This window comes from Sander lucioperca, chromosome 12 (assembly GCF_008315115.2).
Source record: "Sander lucioperca isolate FBNREF2018 chromosome 12, SLUC_FBN_1.2, whole genome shotgun sequence".
Classification (NCBI taxonomy): Eukaryota; Metazoa; Chordata; class Actinopteri; order Perciformes; family Percidae; genus Sander; species Sander lucioperca.
This window is the reverse complement of record NC_050184.1, coordinates 10,468,960-10,492,529: the sequence shown is the minus strand read 5'-3', so window position 1 is coordinate 10,492,529 and position 23,570 is coordinate 10,468,960. Positions and strand designations below refer to the sequence as shown.

Sequence of the window (23,570 nt, the reverse complement as noted above, 5' to 3'; positions counted from 1 at the left end):
GTGTGTAATAAAAGGATTAATTTGTGCTGCTCAGACTCAGAATGGGCAGTAAATGGGACAGAGGGGTATAAATAGAAACTACCTCACTCAACACTTTATATTTCCTGAAACAGATTGCCGCAAAAGAGGCAAAAAAAAAAATCTTTTCTCAGCAATCATCATCATCATCATTGTCACTAGTGTGCTGTTCCTAATCATGCATCTTTGATTTATGCCTCCTGTTGCTGTCTGTAAATCAGAATGGACCAAAATAATAACTGACATGTTGAAAATGAATGTAGTAACATGTCTTAGCATGATACATTGACAACAGGTTAAGATGAGAGTGTACAAGTTACATGAAACAGGCTGCGCAAATGACTCCACAGCAAAGTTCCCAGTTGACCTTTAGTCGAGATTATTTTCTCAGACTACTGCTGTATGTCCACATCCAAGTATGAGCTTCCACGCTCAATGATTTGAATTATTCTATATTATTATATTATCTTCATTAAAGGTACCCTGTGGAGTTTCTGACTAGTTGTACTATGGAGCAATGTTTTTACACGTAGGTCCCGGTTTTCTTTCTATAATGTACGTGCACGAGGACACATGCACACATGAGAGCACATGGACGGTACAGTTTATATTCATGCTGCTGGTTTTATGCTATTCCACTGATTGACACATGGCAGCAAAGAAACATAGCAACGTGCCAACAAAGGTAGTGAAGAAGAAAACTGCACGCTACTAAACATTAATTTAAACAATGCACGATTTAAAATGTTCCAAAATTGGGTTTTGAAACGTTTTATGGCAAAGGTAATGCCTTTGGTAATTTTTTTTATAGGAAAGCTGTAGACAAGACAGTGGAGAAAGAGGGGGAATGACATGCAGCAAAGGGCCGCTGGTCGGAGTCAAACCCACGGCCACTGCGTCGAGGAGTGAAGTTGTGTTGTTATGTTTTTAATGTTTTTATAAAATATCTGTATTGACAGCATGATCATATTTACTGCCATGTGAGCTACAAATTAAAGCTTGGCAAGCCGCAGGAGGCTCGCGAGCCGCGCAATGAGTAACACTGCTCTACTGTATATATGGGCGCGCTCTACCAGGTGAGCTACCCTGGCACGCGTTGTGTTTTGGTAGGAAACACTAAATGCACTAAATGTAAAGATTATTTAGCTTCTTTTTTTTAAATCCACTCGGCACCTTTAATGCTTTAAGGGGAGAAATCTTAATGCCACCCACATTACATTTCTGTCAAAATATCAGCAAAATGTTCATATTGAAGATGCTGTATCTGCTTAAAGTTCACTGTTAACATTGCACATCTGTTTTCTCTGCTATATCTGCTGGAGACAACCATAGCATAAATAAGTTGTAGCAATAATATGTTTTGGTTTTTATTATGGAAGTTTATTCTTGATGTTGGGATAACAATGTATCATAATCATCCCAATTTAAGGTGCACTTAGTTAACCCTCGTATTGTCGTCCCGTCGACCATACTTGTAAAGTAGCCTATAAATGATCACCCAATTCTGTGCTACATCTTTTTGGCCAACTTCATAACTTATTACCACTAGTTTTACACTTCTTTATGGAATTGATTGTGAATAAATCTCATTTACATGAAATTACGCCTAAATACTGAGTAAAATAAGCAGCAATTAGGAATTATCTTGACTAATAGTTAAGGTCAGAGAAACAATTATGTTTATGGATGATCACAGATTTCTCCCGGGTAGACCTGACCATAAAAGTAGTGATCATCAGTTAGCGTATGGAACCATCCATGTTATTTTTAGGAAATTTGGTTGAAAAGAAAGCCATGTTTCTGACATAGAAACTTTGAAAACAGGTCAAATTTGACCCGAGGACAACAGAAGGGTTAAGATTAGAAAAAGTCAATTCTGACGAAGTATGAGAGGGGACATGAACTTCAGTCTCCTTTGTCAAAGTAATATGTATTGTTTACCCAGTAACTTACCCTGACCTCTTCCTACGTTTTCGCTGTTCTACAGAACGTCACACTATTTCCTGCACCAGAAAAAAACATTGCCACTGAAGGTGTAGATTAGTTTACGAACAGAACTTGTAGAAGATGGAGTGCAATAACAGGCTGAGTTGTTGTTTTTCCACTGCTGTGGAAAAGAGAGATTGTGTTTTTGTATTTTAATAATTCAACTGTTTGTTCTTGTTTCTTGATGGTGAAACATTTTTTTTTCAGTTTAGACTTCATAATCAGTTTTTTCAATACAAGACTTATTTTAAATAGGTTTCCATTTAATTATGTAACATTATGTTTGTGTGCCTTGCTAACTGGATGTCACCATGTAACATAGATCATTTTTAGCCTTGGCATTGTTTTTTCAATCATTTTCCTTCCTTTTTTTTTAGTTAGTTGCCTGAATGTCTGCAACTACAGTCCTATCAGGCTGGTGGATTAAATTTTTTTTGCTCTACAGAAACAGATGGGAAAAATTTGTGCCAGGCTGAAAATGGTGCCATTAGGCTTTAGGTTGTAGTCGTAAAGTATTTGCTGCTGATTTGATTTTATCACATTATTAGCCAAGAGGATCACAGCTGGCAAGCACTAATTAGCACTAAGCTAATTTCACTTGAAATCAGACTCGTTGATTAAAGGCTGTGGTGAGACATTGATCATGTGTGGTGTTTATAATGCATCAACCTGGTGGTTTCAATCCCAGAATGCCAGGTGACCATGTCTGAAACGAGATCGTGGGTTTTAATTGGGCTGCTGTGGCCTGAAGGTCATGAAACTCAGTGAGCACACAGAGGACTCACTTCTCAAGTGAGGATAAAATCAATAAGGGCGAGACTGGAGTTATGAGGTTGTTGTGTGACGGTGAGGATATGCAGCCTGTCCTTGGCAGAGCCACAATGCAACAGAACTGCTGAGCCACATGTGTCCTGCTGGATTTACCTCTCTCTCTCCCTCTCTCCCTCTTTATTCTGCTCATTAACTGTCATACAGGACTGTCAAACAGAATCAGAGACAAGCAGGCGACTGCTCATCGAGGCCTTCAGAGACATGGAGGTGTTGCACCAAAAGTAGAGCTGCAGGGATCGCAGACAGCTGCTCACTTCACAGCACAAACATGCCTCACATTTGTCAATTGTAATTTCTATTTTGTTTAATTCATAGCCTTTTTGGGTAGGTAAGAGTTGGGTCATTTGTTTTTTTTTAACACTATATATTACTATAAACCCGCGAGTCTGATCCTGAAACACAGGCAGAACAACCCGAACCAGCTTCGCAACCTAGACTGGAGCAAGATGTTTTAGAGTGCCAAGTTATTTAAATGTTAACAAATTAGTCTTTCATACGTAACGTTTTAAATTTGCACTGTCTCCTGGACATGGCGATACAACTATCTGAACTCTTCAGGCCTCCGCTCTAACTAGCTTGGTTTGAGGGCGTGCCGCACTTGCAGCTAGGAGAGCATTATAACATGTGTTACAAAGTGACGCAAAATGACGCGCGTTTGTCACAGAAGTAAAGGCTGGACTACAATAGAGCTGTTTCGAGCAGTTTGTGAACAGTGTTTTGTGTTGGAGATGGTAAGTCCCTTTTGGGTGGACTTTGAGCTTTTTCACTTTCTTAACCTATTACATGCATAAAAAAGATACATAGGAACAATAAAGGAAAAGGAAAAAGCCCAAAAAAGTACAAAATTAATGTGACTTTTACTTCGGGTACCCTGCTCTGTTAATAATGGCATAAACAGTTGGCCTCTGGTTACTCTAATCTGCTCACAGATTAGGCATGGCTGATTTAAGGAAATAATATTCTAAAAGTACAGTGCTTGGTTTGTGGATTTTTTAATTTAAGTTCTATTTTAGTGAGTACCTTAGTAGTTGACAGAGATTTTAGGAAAAGACCATGAAAGAAGTTATTTCACACCTAAAAGCTGTAAAATATTTGGTACGAGCTGCTTCCAGGAGCTGGACTGAAACCTCTTTGTCTTTTTGTGACAGACAAACTTTGCATTGGACCCACTCCCAACTGATATGCTATGTCTCTCTGACATCCTACTTTCTCATCTTGCTTCTGTTTTTTCTATTCCCTCTCTTTCTCCAACTCTCTTTATATTTTCAGCTCTATTTACTTTCTTTATTCTGTATAAAAACTGACTGTTTCTTTATTTTTCTGTGACATATTTAAAATGCTTCTAAAAGTGGAGACTTTGAGACTATGAGAGTCTTTGTTTTCCCGCACTGGAACGGGGTTGGCTCGTTATTGGATTTAGGTTCAAAATCAGACAAGTCGGCATGATAACAGGAAACAGAAGCTGCAGCTCCTTTTGAAGCTGCTGGAAAACTGCTCGCAAACCTTTGAACACATCGGCCAAAGTGACCTAAATTCAAAAATCCCATTTTTTTTTCCTAATTTCATGCTGATAACAAAAACATCCGATTTAAGTGTCTTTCGCTGTGCCAACCCTCCCCCACTGAGTCCAGATGACTGCAACACGACTGTGCTGAAAATGAAACCGTCATCCAGAGGAACTTTTTGCTTTACTCCATCAGCGAACAAAGACAAAATATTTAATGATTTTAAAATGGAGAAATTAGTGATTTTTGAGTTTAAATCTTACTTAACATTCATTAAACTCTGCATGGTGTCAGCATGTTTTACTCACATAAAATCACTGATTTGGAATCATGGGTTTGTTTTTATGCAACATGACATCGTGACTTTGCGTAAACATACACGCCACTTTCCTAAAGCCAAGTGGCGTGTTATCTGTACGCATTTTGAGCTATCCGCGTGTATGTCTACGCTGGATACAGCGGACAGCAGTCTGCAATGTCACAGCGTAAACATACACGCCACTTTCTAAAGCCACGTGGCGTGTTATCGCGAGGCTACAGTTGGGTTTAGGAAACGTCACACGTGGGTTGGGTTTAGGAAGAGAAGAACGGGGTTGGGTTTAGGAATCACACGCGGGACACAAAGGAAACGTCACATGCGGGACACACGATCCCTGGCCTCCTTGGTGAAAGGTCCTGTGTTTTACCCATCCTCCACCCCGACCAACCTCCCTACGTGGATTTTCGCCCTTTTATACTACTCACTACGGTGTCAATTCACACGCAATCGCAAGGTAATATAAGTCAATGGAGGCCAAACGGCATTGATAAACACGCTAAAAGCGAGTATGCGTCTTCATAACACGCCAATAATGGCATACAAATTGGCGTGTCATACATACGCCACTTCACCATGAGATCAGTCTGGTTTATGAACAAGACTTTTTGTATGTTTGTTTGTTGTTGTATGTTGTATCCGTCTCCCGTTCACTTCCATTCTATGTGAGCGAAGGGGCGGTTCAACTTTTGGGAACTTCAACAAAATCGCAGCATCAACCAACAGCAAACCCGTGTGTGGTTGACTTGTTTGGCTGTAGTTTTCTGAGTGAGGCTGGACGGAGGAGAAGCTGATCGTTGCTGTGTCTAAGCAGCCGGTATCGCCTCGGCAGAGGATCGTCACTCACCTGCATTCACTTATATGTGACCGTGCCCTAAGGAAGGGAGCGTTATCAAGGGTCCAGACCAAAATGTCTTTGGACGCAATTAAATAGACCTACAACCAGTCAGAGCAATGAAACGACGTAGCTCTGAGCAACACATGCACGTTGGAGCGGTGCTTGGTCGATTTTAAAGCAGGAGAATCTTGATTGATATTTGTTTAGCACGACAGTTTGAGTTTTGTGAGCCCTGTGCGTTGCGCTGGATGGAGAATGCCAGTTACATCATTAAAGTATGAAGCTGCTCTGTCAGTCATAGTCTTAAACCTGCCCAATGTGAGATAAACGGTTGTGATTGGTCCGTCCAGGTTCTCTTTGGCTGGAAATCTGTTTGAATGGGAGAGGGGCCAGACGTATCTGCGAGAGCAAATGAAACATAAACTGGCAGATTTGGCTGGTTTCCAGGTTAGATTGTTTTTTTATCTTGCAGCAAAAAAAAAAAAATTTTTGATTGATTGATCTTTGATTAAACCACAGTAAAGGATAAAGCAAGGAGCAGTAAATCAGTTTAAAGTTCTGTAACAAACAAAAGGTTGAAACGTATTGACTATGAAAAAACACCCATTCATCAATGGGCTTCACAATACAATACAAGAGAAAATGGCTAATGTGAGTTGATGCAAAAAAACACACATAGACAAACTATGTACTACTGTAGTTTGTTCCAGGTGGGGCTGTGTCTGTACTCAGCTTTAACACACACACACACACAGTGCATACACATACACACACACACACACACACACACACACACACACACACACACACACACAATATAGCCTAACACACCATATCAATACAGGTAACATTTACTGTCAGTTGGCGACAACATAATGAGAAAACAGTGTGACCTTCGCTAGTGCAGCGGCGGGGAAATGGCAGAGCACAGCACAATATTCTCTGACAAACAAATGAAAGTCAGAGGAAATGTATCCCCCGACTGAACAAACGAACAGCGAGTGAAAGGTGCCATTCACTCACAGGCATCATCACAGAAAAATAGAAATATACACTTCAGTACGTTTACATACACACCAATATTCCACTATTATTCTGAATATGACAATATTCCGAATTTGATACAGGTCATGTAAACAGCATATTCCGTTTGGATATTCCGAATAAGGCCTTTTTCCGAATTTAGCATTTTACGATTAAGACGTGGGATATGCCGGTATTATTCGGAAACTTTGGACATGTATACAGGGCATTCGGAAAATGCCCCTCAATCAGGGGCTTTACCTCAGTTTACGGCCTCTTGCCTGTTTACGGCTTATGGTCAGCTCTGTGAGTTGCTATGGTTGTTGTACACAAATCAACCAGCCAACAGTTTGCAGGGCTGCAGACCCGATAAGAAGGAGAAACAGCTACTTTTAAACATTATAAAAGATATCAACACGTTTTTTGGATACACGCACACATCGCTACACCGACCTTTTCAAGAAGGTGGTTGAAGGAATGAAACAGGCACGCTGTGTTTGCAAGGTTGAACAAGTCCACCATCGGTGGAAAACTATGAAAAAGACCTATTTTGCACGGCTGCATGTAAACGGGAATATAAGTGGAATATTCACTTTCATTAGCCATGTAAACAGCTTGGTTGGAATATTGTCTTTTTCAAAATAAGGGCAAAAACTGGAATATTATGTGCATGTTAACATAGTCATTGAGTAATCATACCTGATGTTTATGTTTGCATATTAGGTGTGAGATTAGTCTCGCTTTGCCAGACCTTCCTCCACAGCGCTGCAGAGGAGGGTCTAGCTAGTCCAAACAGCATCCCAGGATGGGAGAAAAACGTGCTCTGGTTCATTGGCATTCCTTTAAACCAATCACAATCGTCATGGGCAGTGCTAAGCACCAGGAAAAGAAACGGTGCTGCTGCAAAATAGCCTTGTGAAGGAACTTGTTTTGGTGGAACGTGTACGTTCAAAAACTGTTTTAGTTGGGCAACAGAAAACTCAGATTGGACAGATGGTCTAGCTAGCTGTCTGGATTTACCCTGCAGAGATCTGAGGAGCAGTTGACCGTAGTCCTTGTAAATCGACCGGAGTTTAAAATTCCGACACAAAACTGAAGGTAACGGACATCCAGTTGAAAATCATGAAATGCAGCGGAATTTCTGACGGCAACGGAGTAATCCCGGAAGTGGAACGTCCTGGATATAGACTTTTGTGAGATAAGTATGTGTGTAACAATATGCATGAGTGTGATCTTCACAACAGGGGTGAAGTGGAAGCCAGATGTCTTGGTTCAGACACAAATAAGGTGCTTCTCACTTCCTTTAAATTGCATCCCCGGCTCCTCCACTTGCCTCCCTTCCTCGCATCTTAGTCCGTCCCACCAAGGAAGCACGGGAGAGACGCGAGGAAAACATGGGAAGAGAGATGAAATGTGTTTTAGAGGGATGAGACGTCCTTTCCTCTGAAGCGTCACAAGAATTTGTCAGCTGTATGGGCAGAGTTAGCTGCCTATACACTACAGACAACCAGATATATTGAGCACTTTTTTTTTTGTTGTCATTGTGCACAGACTGTATTTTAGAAGTGCTATTATTTATTTCTGCTTTGTGCAGAGTAATCATCCTGTACTGTCTCAATGCTTCATTCTAGGTCAGTTATTACAAGAGGTGGCTTATTCGTTAATTGTTTTCAATGCCAGGTTTGCATGAATTAAAGCTCTTCGATCCAAGCCTGCAATGTTGGATTGAAAATGGTAAATGCAAGCCAAAGGGAGACTGAGCACCTGTATCCAGGTAAATGTCAGGGCAGGCTACTGTGTGTCGGTCTCTGTCTCAGTGTCTGGAGAGTTCGTTCTGGCCAGAGCTGGCTTATTAATTGTCCCCTGTTGTATGGTTTTCTGGCAGAGATGGAGGAGCTGTGCAGTTTGGCTGTTGCATATTTTTAGCAGTGAGTTGGGTCACAGCTCGCCTCAGAGCCGATCAATTTGTTAACATCAGAGCTTTAGCCAGACAGGATTTCTTGGCAGGGTGAGAGGACCCCTCAACCCACAGTTGGATCACACGACACTGAAACGCTCTGTGTGAAAAAAATAGTTGTGAAATACCTTCAGGGGGCGCGGACATTCATGTAAAGCAACACTTAAACTGTCATTGTGAACACCTTCCAAAAATGACTTAAGCTTCTACTGTATATAATACAAACCTCTGTCTGTCACAGGAGAAACATAGTCATGTACCCTTTTTAGTGCTATGTGGGTCAGCAGGGAGGATGAAAATACATTTCATTGCCCTTGTCAACTTGAGTTTTACAGTAACGGTCTGCAAAAAGTGTCCCTTTGTGCATTTATTCTGTATTTTGACTTTGGAGTACAGGAGAACTCTTTTTTCCTAGTCCCAATATAACCAAATTAGCATACAGCACCAACACCTAGTTGGCAATATATCGAAAAATACTCAATCAGTGCTTATTAGGAGGATTATCACAAGGTTTTCCTGTTGGAGCTTGTTTATTTAAAAATGAAGGTAAATGTGAATACTTTTATATAATCAGGAAAAGATGTAACTGATCAAAAAATATTATTCCAAAAGTCTAAATCATCAAACATAATGTCTATTTTAGCTAATGGCTCAACAAACAAATGGTTTCTGACAGTAAGGTATAATCTTAGTTTTGTGGTTTGGTGGTTAATAAAGAACATGAATAATAATTGGGTTTTGATTAGCTCTTTTCTGGCCTTGAAGGGCTAATCAGTAAGCTGTGGACAGCAGAGATTTACTAGTTTCTAGTCTTTTCTTTCTTTCTTTCTTTGTCCTAAAGGAACTAAGTAAACTATTTCCTTAAATAAAACCACAGTAATGTTTTATGAGCTGTTTGGCGTTATATTATAGTGGAGACCAAATTAACAATGTCAAAGTCCTTGAAAGCTCCGGTAGACACAGGACTAATACTGTTTAAGGTCTGATACACCACCCTGGCATCATTGTGGAAACTGGCAGTGCTGGCTGAGGTGGTTGAAGCAGCGCTGCACTCTGCTCACTACATGAGGTCAGAGTGTCTGTTACAAATCCCTGCTGAGCCCTGGAAGGGGAACGACAGCCAAAACCAGGAAGCCTCCGTAATCTGGACTTTTGATCCTTCCAGTCGCAGAGATTTAAAGGGTGTGGCATGTTCCAACCTCATTCCAACCTCATTCCAACCCATCTGCGGTATGAGCTAGAAAAGCAATATTACATACATTTTTCATGCTGCAACCTTGGAACAAATTCATAGATGAAATATCGTGGGCGTTATAAACTTTATTTTGCCCTCTGGTTCATTGTGAGCCCTGTAATATATTTTAAAGTGATATTTCACCGTAAACATTTGAGTATCAAACACCATACACATGCTAGACGCAAACTGGTTTGCACTCAAAGTTTCCAAAACTTTTCTGAGTTCTTATTTGTTGTATATTTATTCATTTACAGTGCAGAATAATAATGTAGCCAACACAGAGGCTGTGGCAACAGTTGCTATAGGAGGTTTAGGTTTTTCACAACAATTAAAAGACACTTAGAGTTTGAGAGTTACTTCTGTAAATTGACTTACAACAACCTGCACAGCTGTGTCATCTCTTCCACGCTTGTTGCCATTTTTGTGACTGATTTTCTGTTTGATATGTTTCCGAGATGTGAGCTTTGCAGGAAAATGAAATCAACATTCTAAACCCCACCTACAAAGCTCTGACTGGTTGATTATTTTTCCAACCACCACAGACATAACGACAAAGGGCAGTTCAGAGGTCTTTTGTCATGCATGACTTCAGGTTTGTCATTCTACAATAGAGTAGTACTGACCAACAGGATGGCAGGAAGCTCTTGGCGGGATTGTTTGTGTTTTACTCTAATAGTCACTATAATAATTTGCATATTGTAGCCTGTATGCTTAGTTTAAGTTTTACCAATATTGGCATGAATGAGGTTAAAAAAAGCATGTCCTTTGGACATTTGATAGTGTCTCCTGCTTGTGTTCTAGCATGCATTGCATTGACTTTTTGGGTAAAGTCCAGCCTTGTCTACGTATACAAGGACAAATTCCTACAGATTCACTTAGCGACTACAGGAGTTTACATTCTCCTGGTTAAAGAATCCAACAGATCATCCAATAACCACCAATGTCTTCACTGTGATTCCGCAGATTTCCCTCCTCGTCCTGTTCAGATGGCCGTATCATTTCTGTTCAGTCTATTTCTGTGTTTCACTCATAAGCTCCAGCGACAGCATCTATTTGCTGAAAACCAATACTGTCTTGGGCTGTGATATTGTGCTTATTGCCATCTTATCTCCTGATGCAGCCACCCAAACACATTTAGTATTTGGAGGCTCCCGCAAACATGTCCTCCTGATAACAGGGCGTGTAAATATATAGAGAGCCTCTGTCTGTGTCTCGCCCACTCTGTCACACTTTCACAAACACACAATTTGTTAAAAACAAATCTCACTTTTCAAGCTCACACACTAACACGCCCACAGAGAGAAACACATTCTCTCTTATGTTCGTTCACAATCGCTGTCTAACACGTCCATGTGAACTTATGGGGGTCATTTTGAGATGAGGTCAGGCTGCGTTTTGTGAACCAGGCGGTTAAAGATGATGACTAAGAACCTGCTCACTGCCTTTCCGGGTAAGAGTCAGAAAGTCGACCTACAATCTTAGCCCAGGATAGTGTTTTCCAACTGTATGGTTTGAAATCCCACACAAAATCCCTGAGAAGACAGAATTTACAGTGACAAGATCACGTTAGAGAGAGAGAGAGACAAAATGGGCTGTCTTTTTTTTTTTGTTTAGTAAGGTAAAGCCAACCTGCAGCTAAGTTGTTTGTTGTCTCTGTGCATTGTCATCAACATATCTGTTGTGTTTAAAGTGCTATATTAAAAAGGTTGAGTTGAATTAAGAGACTTCTTTGAAATGTTTCCCTGTTGGTGCATTCAGGTTTTGGCTGCCAAACAACAACCTTTAATAATCCATTCAACCATTCATTATTGCGATGCCATAAATCAGCTGAAACTCATATAGCTCCACTTATCAATTTGTTTATTGACAATGAATCAAGTCTATGTGTAACATGAACATATTTTGCTTGTACAGATGAAACCACAAAGATCTATCACCCAACCCTGCAGCTCTACCAAGCTTTTAAGCCTCTTTTAGCTTACTGCTTTGGTTTAATGGCATATTTACTGTAATGTATGGTTTAGTCAATTTAACCAGCAGGCAGCTATTTTCAATAATCAACCTCTGAGAAACCCACTGTACAGTATGTTACCTGCCCAGCACCAAACGGCAGCATCTGGCAGCTAAAAAGACAAGATATTTTGAAAGGAAAGGGAATATTGGACTTACATTCATCAGTGCTTCTGTAGTAGCTACAGCCTGACGTTATTAAACTGAAATGTTGGCCTACATCTACTCAGCTTCCCAACTGATAATTTTCAACCTCACCATCGATTTTACCAACTAAAGGCTAAATGAAGGCCGGTAACCAGCCCACTCAGTGGATCAGAAAAAGAAAAAAGCCTAACTAACAAATTCAGTTGCACTGCACATTCACACTGAACACTGCAGTGACAGGCTGCTGATTTTCTGCAAGAGGTGAAAAAACAAAGTCACACTTAAACATGCACACACACTCATGTACAAACACACACATGCATGCCTCTCTGGAAAGTGAAAATTGGTCTCAAGGGTGTCAGAGGAAGAAAAAATAAACTTAATGTTCACACTCTTTTTTTCTCTCTCTCTCATTGCAATGTCGCAAGTCATCGAGCAGCTCTTCACAGTTACTGATTATATACATACACACACACACACAAACAACAGTGTGCGTAACACACACACACACACATTTACACATATACACACAAATGTAGACGCAGCCTCAACTGTATGTGACAAATAAATCTGCAAACATGATGCCACAGAAAGGGAGTGGTTTATTCCATATGTGCTGTAGATTTTCTCTATGAATGCTGCCTTCTTCAACTTCCGCTGTCCTCTCCATTTTCAATTCTTCTCAAATTCAAATGTACTTTATTTATACAATTACATATATCATTTAATACAATTTTATTGTACGAAACATGCTGTACAACATCTGGTATAATGCACATTACATCACAATAAATCTGATTGAACTGTTTTCCTGGCAATATAATATATTTTTGTTTATAGTGCTGGTTGTTCCTGGATGATCCCTGACTGGAGGTAACAGTTTTAAACACCTTTTGATCTTTAACTACCGCATTACTCTTTTCCCCTTTCTGTGTCCCTTCAGGTTATATCCCATTGTACACTACACTTGATCTATTTCCACCAGCTTCTGTTCCCTCCTTTTCACTATTCTCTCCCCTTTCACCTCCTTCAGCTCTCTTTCTATCTTCCTCTATCTCTCTCTCCTTATCTGTACTCACATCCCCTATATAGCACTACAGTTGTATCTCATTGTAAAGGCAGAGCCATTTATAGGCTGCTGGTTATTGGTTGAGAAGGGGGTGGAGAGGAAGAGAGAGCGAGATAGAGAGGGGTGTACAGTATATTTGCAGAGAGTGTGCTGTCAAGAAGAGCGACAGTATTACTTGTTTAAGCAAATGCCCCAAAGCCACCTATGTTTACGTTTAAGTGGCAAAGCTCTTTCACGACCGTAATAATTATGGGAGCAAAGGAAGAAGTGAGCCGAGTGAGCTCCCCTAACCTTAAAAAAATATTTATTTTAACCCAAATCACGATGTTTCCTTAAACCTATAACAGTCGTTTTTCTGGCTAAACTTAACCATAGGATTTATTTTTTAACAGTGACTTATAACAGTTTTGGAAAGCACAGACAAATATGTCGTCCTGATTGTATTTGTATTTATCCACAGCTGAAAATAACCAACCAAAAACAATGCAGTCTTTCCTCATGTTTGAGTAGTGTTTGCTAACAACTAGTAACAACAAGTATCCAGCTGTTTTTAGAAATTTACTGAGCCTTTTTTTTTAATGCAACAATTTGTTTGTGGGGCATGTTCAGTAGGAACCAACGGGCGCACGGGACGAGTGCCACAGACATGGAAGGTCAGTTTGACTAACACATTGTTGGTTTTGGTCTTTCTATTAGGTTTTGTTGACAATAAGAAATTTGAACAATAGCAGCATTATCCTTTAAAATAAACACCCATACCTCTGCCATACCGCTTTACATTGTACATTGTAAACAGCACAAAATGATGACTGAGTGGTATGTTAATTTAGAGGTACAGGGGAAGAAAGAGAGAGAGAGAGAGATTGAAATGATTGAAGGAGCATGGTAATGTGCATAGAGAAGAAAGATGTGAGTGAAAAAGAAAGAGAGACAAAAGCAATAAAATAAGAGGGATAGGAAGAAAGGGAGACAGAAGGAAAGGGAATTGAGAGAGAACAACATCCTTGCTCCTATATAAAGACTGCAAGTGTGCACAGGATATAGAGAGACCGAGAAAAAGGGAGAAGGAAAAGAGAGTAGCAAGGCATGCGAGTGCGCAGAGGAGACAGGGAAAGGGAGAGAGAGAGAGTGATAGGAACAGGCAGTCAGGCAGAGCAGTGCAGAAGAGGGAGGGAGTGTGTGTGAGAGTGTGTGTGTGTGTGTGTGTGTGTGTGTGTGGGGCAAACACGCTCTGCACGTGATTCAATCTGTTCACATGGCCTTGCATTACGCCGTCATAAATACTTAATGTGAGGCGCTTCATGTCGCAAAACCCCTCACCTTTAATTCAGGATTTGAAATGTGGGCGCCAATTTTGAGGTCTGCAGCCAGGAGTGCAAAAACCTGCAGATATATTATATCTTAAATATTTGATAAAAGCAACAAAGACAAACACTACATTACTGGGAATACCCTAAACAGAATGCATCAGAGCATGTTCAGCTCTGTTGTCGTTCATTGAAAGGGAGCTGAAGCTGTCATCTGCTCTGAGTCCCTGTGTTATATAATGATGGATAGGCCCGTGCTGCTCCACTCTGCTCTTCTCTCCTGCAGAGGCATGAATCAAACCCGGACTGTGTCCTAATTATAACGTGCACACACACACACCCTGGTGTGTTTGTAGGCCAGCTGTAGCCCTACCGTGGCATTATTTCCACAAAATGTCAACCTGATTAGGTCTCTGTACAACAGCCTGGCTGCAGAATGTATGGATGAGGTGGTAGCCTACAGTAAACTGGAATTCCTGGCTTGTGGCAAAGACACAATATTGTAGCATATGAATGTGTTAGCTGAGCCAAGCTAAAGGAGAGATCGGAGCTGTAGGGGAGAAAGTGAATCTACCAACATTGATAGAAAAGCTGCTACTTTGTATGTAGGCCTTTGCTACATAGGCTGTGGTTTGATGTGTGTCCACTGTGCAGCTTTTGTACAGATGTTCTGGTCAGGGTTACAGTCATGTGAACAAATTAGGACACCCATGCTAAAGTTGACTAAAAAGAGGAATAAAAAAAATCATCTTTAGGAAATTGATCTTAATGCCTTAATTAAAAAAATGAGGAAAAATGCAATCTTTAAGGACACCAATTTTCTTTGTGAATGAATAATGTATCGTAAATAAATAAATGTTCTTCCTTAAAATACAGGGGGCATAAGTAAGTACACCCCTAATGTTAAATTCCCATAGAGGCAGGTAGATTTTTATTTTTAAAGGCCAGTTATTTCATGGATCCAGGATACTATGCATCCTGATAAAGTTCCCTTGGCCTTTGGAATTAAAATAGCCCCACATCATCACATACCCTTCACCATATCCAGAGACTGGCATGGTTTTATTTCAGTTAGCCTAATAGCTGGTTTGATTTGCATTGAGAGATGATTTTATAGAAAGTACCCCATGCCAATCTCTAGGTATGGTGAAGGGTATGTGATGCTGTGGGGCTATTTTAATTCCAAAGGCCAAGGGAACTTTATCAGGATGCATAGTATCCTGGATCCATGAAATAACTGGCCTTTAAAAATAAAAATCTGCCTGCCTTTATGGGAATTTAACATAGGGGTGTACTTACTTATGCCCCCTGCTGTATTTATTTACGATACATTATTCATTCACAAAGACAATTGGTGTCCTTAAAGATTGGATTTTTCCTCATTTTTTAATTAAGGCATTAAGATCAATTTCCAAAAGATGATTTTTGTATTCCTCTTTTTAGTCAACTTTAGCATGGGTGTCCTAATTTTTTCACATGACTGTATGTCATTGCATGCTATGGAGTAGTATGGTAAAACAACTTCTAACCAGGATACTCCAATACACATTAAAGAGATATGTTAATAGGCCTATATAATGTCCTTGAAAAAGTCTCACAGTCGTATTATGAGAACAGGGTTGCACATTTGGATTAGAAAGTCCAAACATGGCCCACAATTTCTCATACATAATACAAACAAGCACACATTTCCTATGAAATCTGGTTGTATGTGTAAGGAATATCATGATTTAGTGGAATACGACACATGCTATAGTGCTGTTGATGTCATGCCATAGTATGGTTATTTTATAGTCTCCAGTCATCCAGTAGATGCTGAACTGGGTGACACTATATGTTGATAATATATTAGACATTTAATTTTGGTTATTGTAATTGTGAGATAGCTTACATATTGTGTGGAATTATGTATGTGGCACAGTAATAAGCTTTGATTTGACAGGGTTTGGTTTGACATGGTAAGGTATGGTAAGCAGCACCATCTGTCAGACGCTTCTATGTCTTTAACGGAAACGTTGGCGTTGCCGAGAGTAGGCTAACACACACACACACACACACACACACACACACACACACACACACACACCTTCACGTACGTACACACACTCACGTACACATGCACAAACACACACATTCAGCAACACTCCTCTCGCCCATGCGGAAACAAGCGAGAGTATGAAGACGCTTAAGCATCCAGCTGCATCACATCTACAACAGCACAAAGCACAAAAACGTCCAAATGGTCACGTTTCTAAAATGATAATGAAGAAAAACGGGGGCTTGGTTGTGTATTTTTCAGCAGCTGTCAAAGACACGTCCCATTCAACACAATACGCCAAAGCACAACCCGACCTGGAGGAAATACTATTACGGCACATGCCACCGCGGATTAACCACAATCTTAGACCAAAACAGCTCTAAATGATCGCTGATGATAACCGTAACAAAGAGCACAGGGGCACGGTGGTTGTGAACCACCTTAACATGCAATGTCAAACCTATTTTGGGAAACACTATAAAATGAGGCATTCAGGCTCAGCGGCGCAGCTGTAGCGTTTCAGCACCGCGGACAGCTCTCGGGTTTTCAGCATCCAGAGATCGGCGCGGGATTTCACTCCTCTCCTTGTAATAACACACCATCAGCTTATATGTCTTCCTTAAAATAATACACGACAGAGGGAAACAATTTGTGACACCCTGTTAACTCCATCTCTCTAAAACCTAAAGCAAATGACATCTGGTCTTTTATTCATCAACCGTTTCCGTGATAAAACAAACATTGAGATGTAGTAAACCCAGAGTACTTCAGCGAGCCCCGTTTAGTCGAAACAGCATCACTACTGCTGCTCCTACCTTGTCATTCCCATCCCGGGGCCTCCGATCCCCATCCCTCCACCGGTAGCGGTTCCGTTGACCGGCTTCACGTGCTGTCCTGCCCCCGGTCCTGTTGCGGGTCCTCCGGGCATCACCGACCCCATCACCCCGACGGCTCCTGGCTCACCGGGCTGCCCGCCGCCCTCCATGCTCGCTTCGTTCCCCATCTCTGTCTCGGCTCAGGAGACGGGAGGGAGGGAGGTGGATAAAGGTATTCGGTCAAACCGGCGGTGTCTCTTCTATGACGCTATGTTGTCTTTTTTTAATATAGTCAGAAAATAATGAACGGAAAAGGGGGAGCGAAAACTGGCAGAGCGAACTCAGCGTTGCTCCTCCATCACCGCCATCATCCTCATCAGCTTCAGGACCAGTGGGCTGCCTCCTGACGTGATGAAGGGAGCGCGCAGCGCGCGGCCACGGCGACTGCGAGGGGAAATAAAAGCGCGAGAGAGGTGAGAGAAACCGAGATTAGATCAGATCAAAGTTAAATGAGCCCCGTGGGCGAAATTCGGTCTCAGCAGTAGCAAGATTATGAATCAACGAGCAATATGGAGTAAAATGAAAAGAACATGCGGTTGGCGATCATCATAAAGAAACCGCTACAAATAGAAAAACAATTGAATTAGCCTGTAGTTCTCAGGGTGGTATTCATTTAGCTTGTTTTATTTCTGAGCATTGCCTCCCCTCTGTTCATAACTCGAGTTTGTTTTTCTCTACTATAATGTCTTCTATGAATCTACAACATTCAGATCTATGCTGTCATTTATAATCGGTAAATTGATTTTAGGCCCATCCTCTCCGAATGAAGCATCGCAGTTCAACTAAATTGTCAATAACCCATAAGACGATAAGAAAAAAAATAATATATATATGTATGTGTGTATATATATATATATATACACACACACACATACATACATACATACATACATACACAGAATGGAATCATTGCAATGTGAATTTTCAGTAGGCCTATACGGCATGCATAGTGCATGTTTGTCTCAAAGTAATGTTGATTGGCCAGAAATGAGCATCCATCAAGAGCACAAGGTCTGCATGATAAAATTATTATTGGATTTACAAACGGTTATTTGAAGAGCAAAAGTAGGTAACCACAGACGCGGGCATGCGTTTTCTGGCTGTCGATGCTGCTGATGCTGGGAAGACGAAAGTGAAGGAAGAGAGGGACGGAGCTTACAGTATACGTGCGCGTTCACAGGACACTTTTTTTTTTTTTTTTTTTTAAATTGTGTGGGGCTTTTCCCTTTATTTGATAGTGACAGTGGGGAGGGAGATGGGGGTTGACAAGTAGCAAAGGGCCGCAGGTCGGACTCGAACTCGGGCCGCTTGCAAAGGACTCAGCCTACATGGGGCGCACGCTCTTACTGGGTGAGCTAGAGGTCGCCCCGTTCACGTGACACTTTCTCACTTAAAGAAGGGCATGAGGAGTGACATGAACGCGCATATGCGTAAGGATCGACTGCACCGGAGCATCACGTGTCCAAAAACACTGTGTTACACACCTGCTGGTAGCCTACTCACTATTTATCCCGAATTATTTCCTGCTGCTCGTACACAATAAAGCTCCGGAAAACATTTGTAGAATTTGATATATTGGAGATTGACTACATCTGGACATGCTACTGTGGGCTTTGTGTGTATTCTAAAAGTTATAGGAGATGAAAGAAATGAAAAGAAAAGAATGTAGCCTAAAGTATTAAAGTGCCCATATTATGAAAAAAACACTTTTTCTGGGATTTGGGGTGTTATGTTGTGTCTCTGGTGCTTCCACACACATACAAACTTTGAAAAAAAAACCATCCATGCTGTTTAGAGTGAGATACGGTTTCTGAATGTGTCCTGCCTTCAGTCTCTGGGTGAGCTGTTCAAAATCGGCACGGCTTGTGACGTCACAAGCCGAAACGAGCAGGCTAACAGCAACCATTAGCTCATAGTGTTAGCGTTAGCATGCTAATGCTAACGCTAGCATGCTACCTCGTTCTCAATAGCAAAGCACTGCTACAACACACACAAGTTCACCATAATCTCCAAAAGAACTACTTACATGTGCGCCCTCATTTAGAAGTCTCCCAGCTAATCCTGCCTTGTAACTGACCAAAGTTGTAGAAACAGCCTTTCTTTTACTGTCTATGGAGCTAGCTAGCTGACATGATCTACATCTGAGCTACTGCGCATGTGCAGTGCAATCAAAGATAGTACAGAAGAAGAAGAAGAAAAGAGGTCTCACTCTGTAGCTAAAACAGAGACCAGCTGAAAAGAGGATCTGCAGCAGTGAGAGAGAGCGGTGCAGTACAACAAAAATATGGTGTTTTTTGAAAATTAAACCATGTAAACCTATTCTGGTACAACCTTAAAATACAATTATGAACCTGAAAATGAGCATAATATGGCTGCTTTAAAAGTAAAAGTACTAAATGTCAAGATTAAACTCTGCAATCAAAACCTAACCGTCCTTTTTCAAAATGGCATTTTTGCAACAAAATGATATACACATGAACCACTTGAATTACTCTTTCAAAGCAGTGTAGTATATGACCATTCTATAACTTTCTATAAACTTTGTCCTAAAGGTTTGTTATAAGGGAGTCCTATGAACTTTACTCTACATTTACTGAGAACATCTGGAAATTGTTAACATGAGTAGAGGTCCCCCCAAGACAGAAGAGACCTTTTTTGGAGTTGTGCCAGATAACAGGCATTGATTGGTCAGTTATCCGATCCAATGGTATACTTACAAATCACGTCCTATGCTAATTCAATGCCTTGAGATATAAGTTTTGTCCACACAAAGAAAAGGCAGAGTGGCAAATTTTGAGGTTTGGGTTGGTCGTTCTCCAAGCTCTCTGCAGGAGTTTGTAAAATTGATGCTGAATCTTTGCTTGTAATAAACCTTTTTATAATCAAGAATAGTGTCGGCGGATTCCTCTTCATACAGCATCACAGCATTACTATTTAAGACACCACAGCAGCAACCACACACGGAGTACGTTTACACGCACACCAATATTCCTCTATTATTCCGATTAATACGTGGGATATTCCGGTATAATTCAGATTTTAGAGGCATTCTTTGGACATCTATACAGCGCATTCAGACTATTTGTCTCAATCGGGTTATTTTACTGCAGTTTACGCCCAGTTTACGGCCTCTTGCCTGTTTACGGCTAATGGTCAGCTCTGTCCGTTGCTATGGTTGCTGTACACAAACCAACCAGCCCACAGTTTGCAAGGCTGCTTATCGGGTCGATAAGGAGAAACAGCTACTTTTAAACATTATCAAAGTCTTGGATATCAACAAGTTTTTGGATATGCGCACACAAATTGTATTTTGCACGGCTACATGTAAACAGGAATATTAGTGGAGTATTCACTTTCATTAGCCATGTAGGCCTAAACGGCTTAGTCAGAATATCGTCTTTTTCGGAATAAGGGCAAAACCCGGAATATTATGCGCATGTAAATGTAGTCACTGATGTAGCCTACTTTATACAAAACATGTCTCTCTTTAGTACTTTGTATACCTATTTTCTCATACAGGTTTCTGTGAAAGATTGTTCCAGTACAGAACATCTACTTACATTTCAATGAACGCAAAAATAGAAAGGCATCAGAAAATACTACATGGTTTATTTTTTTCCTATTGCAGGTTTTTAAAACAAAAAATACAAAGAAAAGTATAATTACAGTACATAAATGGATACATGTTACTGTAAACAAAAATAATTGCACTAAAATGACATTTTGGTAAACAAAATTGTTTTGTAAATGATGGGGTGGATGGTTTATGGATCCCGTCTTCTGTTGGGGTCTGGCCACATCACCTCATTCACATCACAAGCAATATCATCCCTGGCCAGGCAACGGGGGAAATGAGGCCTTGCGTGCCGTATCCAACTCTGGACTGACCCCACCTCAATGTCTCTGCATGCCTTTTCCATTGATTGCAGAAGAAGCATGCAGGCATGTGGTTGGCATCGTACACTTTCCAATACAAAGCCGAATGGGGAGTAAGGGGTGAAGTAGGGACCTAGAGTGTCATGGTGATGGAGAACTTATTGCAGACTAACGGTGGCACACAAGGGGATATTTCCCCAATTTCAGATAGTGTTTTGCGTTTTGAAAAGAAATGTTTCCCTGAATGATTGCAAGAGTTTTCATTCTTGAATAAAGTTTCTAATGTAAGCAACTGTGTTTTTGCAAGAAGTGCATTGCAGAATTGCAAACAAAGTGCAAAGCAGAAAATGTTTGTATTTTTGGTGCCTTTGTTTAAGGCATGGTTACAAAAGTTTAAGGTGTTGATGCTTTTGTCTAACCATTCACTTTCAGTGTGTAAGCAATCGTCAAAAACTACTGGAGTAAAAAGTACAATATTTTCCTCTGAAATGTAGTGGAGTCGAAGTAGAAAGTGGCATGAAAAGAAAAGACTCAAGTAAAGTACCTCAAATTTGTAATTAAGTACAGTACATGAGAAAACATACTTAGTTACATTCCATCATTTTTATTTTATTAACATTTAATGCAAATCATATTTTTTTGGGCATTTTAGGCCTTTATTTTGTATAGGACAGCTGAAAACAAGAAAGGGGAGAGAGAGGGGAAATGACATGCAGCAAAGGGATGCAGGGCAGAGTCGAACCTGCGGCTGCTGCGTCAAGGAGTAAACCTCTATATGTGGGCACCTGCTCTACCAGGTGAGCTACCCAGGCGCCCAATGTAAATCATATTTGATGTTGGTGAAGAATGTTAAATATTGAATAGAAACATAACTGAGAGTGCCGAGAGTCATTATCAGTTAGAGCAGCAACAAGAACCACAACACCAGCGAGGACAAAACGGCAACAACACCAACAGCAGCAAATATTTAACAGAAACAAAAATATGTTTAAGAGAAAGGGAGAGTTTGTGAAAAAAACAAAATGAGAAAAAAGGGCATTAAATCCATCCCATACATCAATAACAACAAAGTCCCTCAGATAACCAAGCAGCGTCTCAGCCACTGGGAGAAGGTCCACTCTCTGTTCCAATGCCAAGTCTCTCTCTGAGGCCAGACTTTATAGAGATGAATAAACCCTGCCAGCTAACTTCAGCGCAGCATGTTTACTGTGCAGTGTCTCTCTCAGTGTAGAGGAAAGAGACAAAGTGGCGCTGGTGCTACAGCTACAAAAGATATAGAGAAAACAATTCTCCTTCTTTTAGCTTTTACTTTTCACAAATAATGCTATTAGTTTTCATTTTCACACATACTTTTGGTTCAGTCCAGGACTAACAGGGCTAAAAACGGGCATGGCCATTTAAAAAATGTCAAGTGATTGTGTTTAACATAAAAATTGTTAAAACATCTTTTAACAGGGTTAGACCAGGAACAATGACAAAGACAAGAGAATAAATTAATGTTGACATATTTTAACTAACGTACGGAGGTTAACTTGTAAGTCAAGTTACGTACATAGTTTAAGTAACGTAACCAACTTACTTATTTTAACCTAAACCTTGATCTTCACCTAAACTTAACCAGGGTTTCCCACAGCACTTTGCAGTTCAGGTGGCCGCCTTAACAACACGCGCCTGCCGCCTTAACTAAGTCATCAAAAATATCTGCCGTTACTCTGTCCTGTTTGAGTGGCTGTAATGTACAAGTCGCATCAACACAGTCTGTAGGAAACAAAGTAACGGTGATACCACCAAGATACCACCAATCACAACGGAAAGAGCATTTGTGAGTGTAGTGGGCAGTAAGGGCAGTGAGTGTAACTGTCGTCTATTCACATTTAAAGGGATAAATCGCCATCGTTGTTTGTGGGAGTTTGTCAACAAATGTGCGGGCAGCTGGGGCATGCCCGGGCAGAGACAGGGTGAGTGGACTTACCGGAGCATTGGCATATGGCAGGCAGAGAGCATTTATATATGTATCTCTGCAACCCTACCACCTTAACTAACACGTTTTCTGCGGGAAACCCTGCTTAACCAAGTAGTTTTGTTGCCTAAAGGTAACCAAACTGCAACTGTTTCACAACATTAACCGCGTGTTTAAAACTCCGACAGTTACATTTAGGTATGTGGATGTGTTGATCGGCTTACACCGGTAGGGATGCCAATTTAGGAAACGCTCCTGTGGGTTGTACAAGAGGGTAGGAACAAACAACCTATGTGGTCGTATGTGTGGAGGATTTGTTGAAACAGAGACAGGTTTGAAGAGAGCAGAAATTGGGACAAAAACATCATTCTGAAGAACTTGGAGACAGAACAAAGCTCTCTGTCAAGAAATTAGAGAGTTAAAGAGAGAACTGAGGCACTTAAATGTAATGATGCTGGATTCATTCAAAGCAATGCATATGGAAAGCGAGCACTCCACAGGGACAAGCCAGCTAAGTGCCAAACATAGTCAGATACTGGCTTTGTACCAGCATAGGCATAAAGTAATTGTGCATCTA

At 40.7% G+C, this 23,570-nt stretch overlaps 1 protein-coding gene across 5 annotated transcripts in view; it reads right to left on the bottom strand.

The window, feature by feature from the left end:
* Positions 1-17,489, bottom strand: part of bsna (bassoon presynaptic cytomatrix protein a) — a 168,030-nt gene extending 150,541 nt beyond the window's left edge. For all 5 annotated transcript variants that reach the window (XM_036008276.1, XM_036008277.1, XM_036008280.1 and 2 more), the window contains exon 1: positions 17,098-17,489. In XM_036008276.1, the coding sequence (XP_035864169.1) occupies positions 17,098-17,285 (188 nt within the window). In that variant the 5' untranslated portion in view covers positions 17,286-17,489. The remainder of the gene's footprint in view (positions 1-17,097) is intronic.
* Between the last annotated feature and the right edge of the window lie 6,081 nt (positions 17,490-23,570).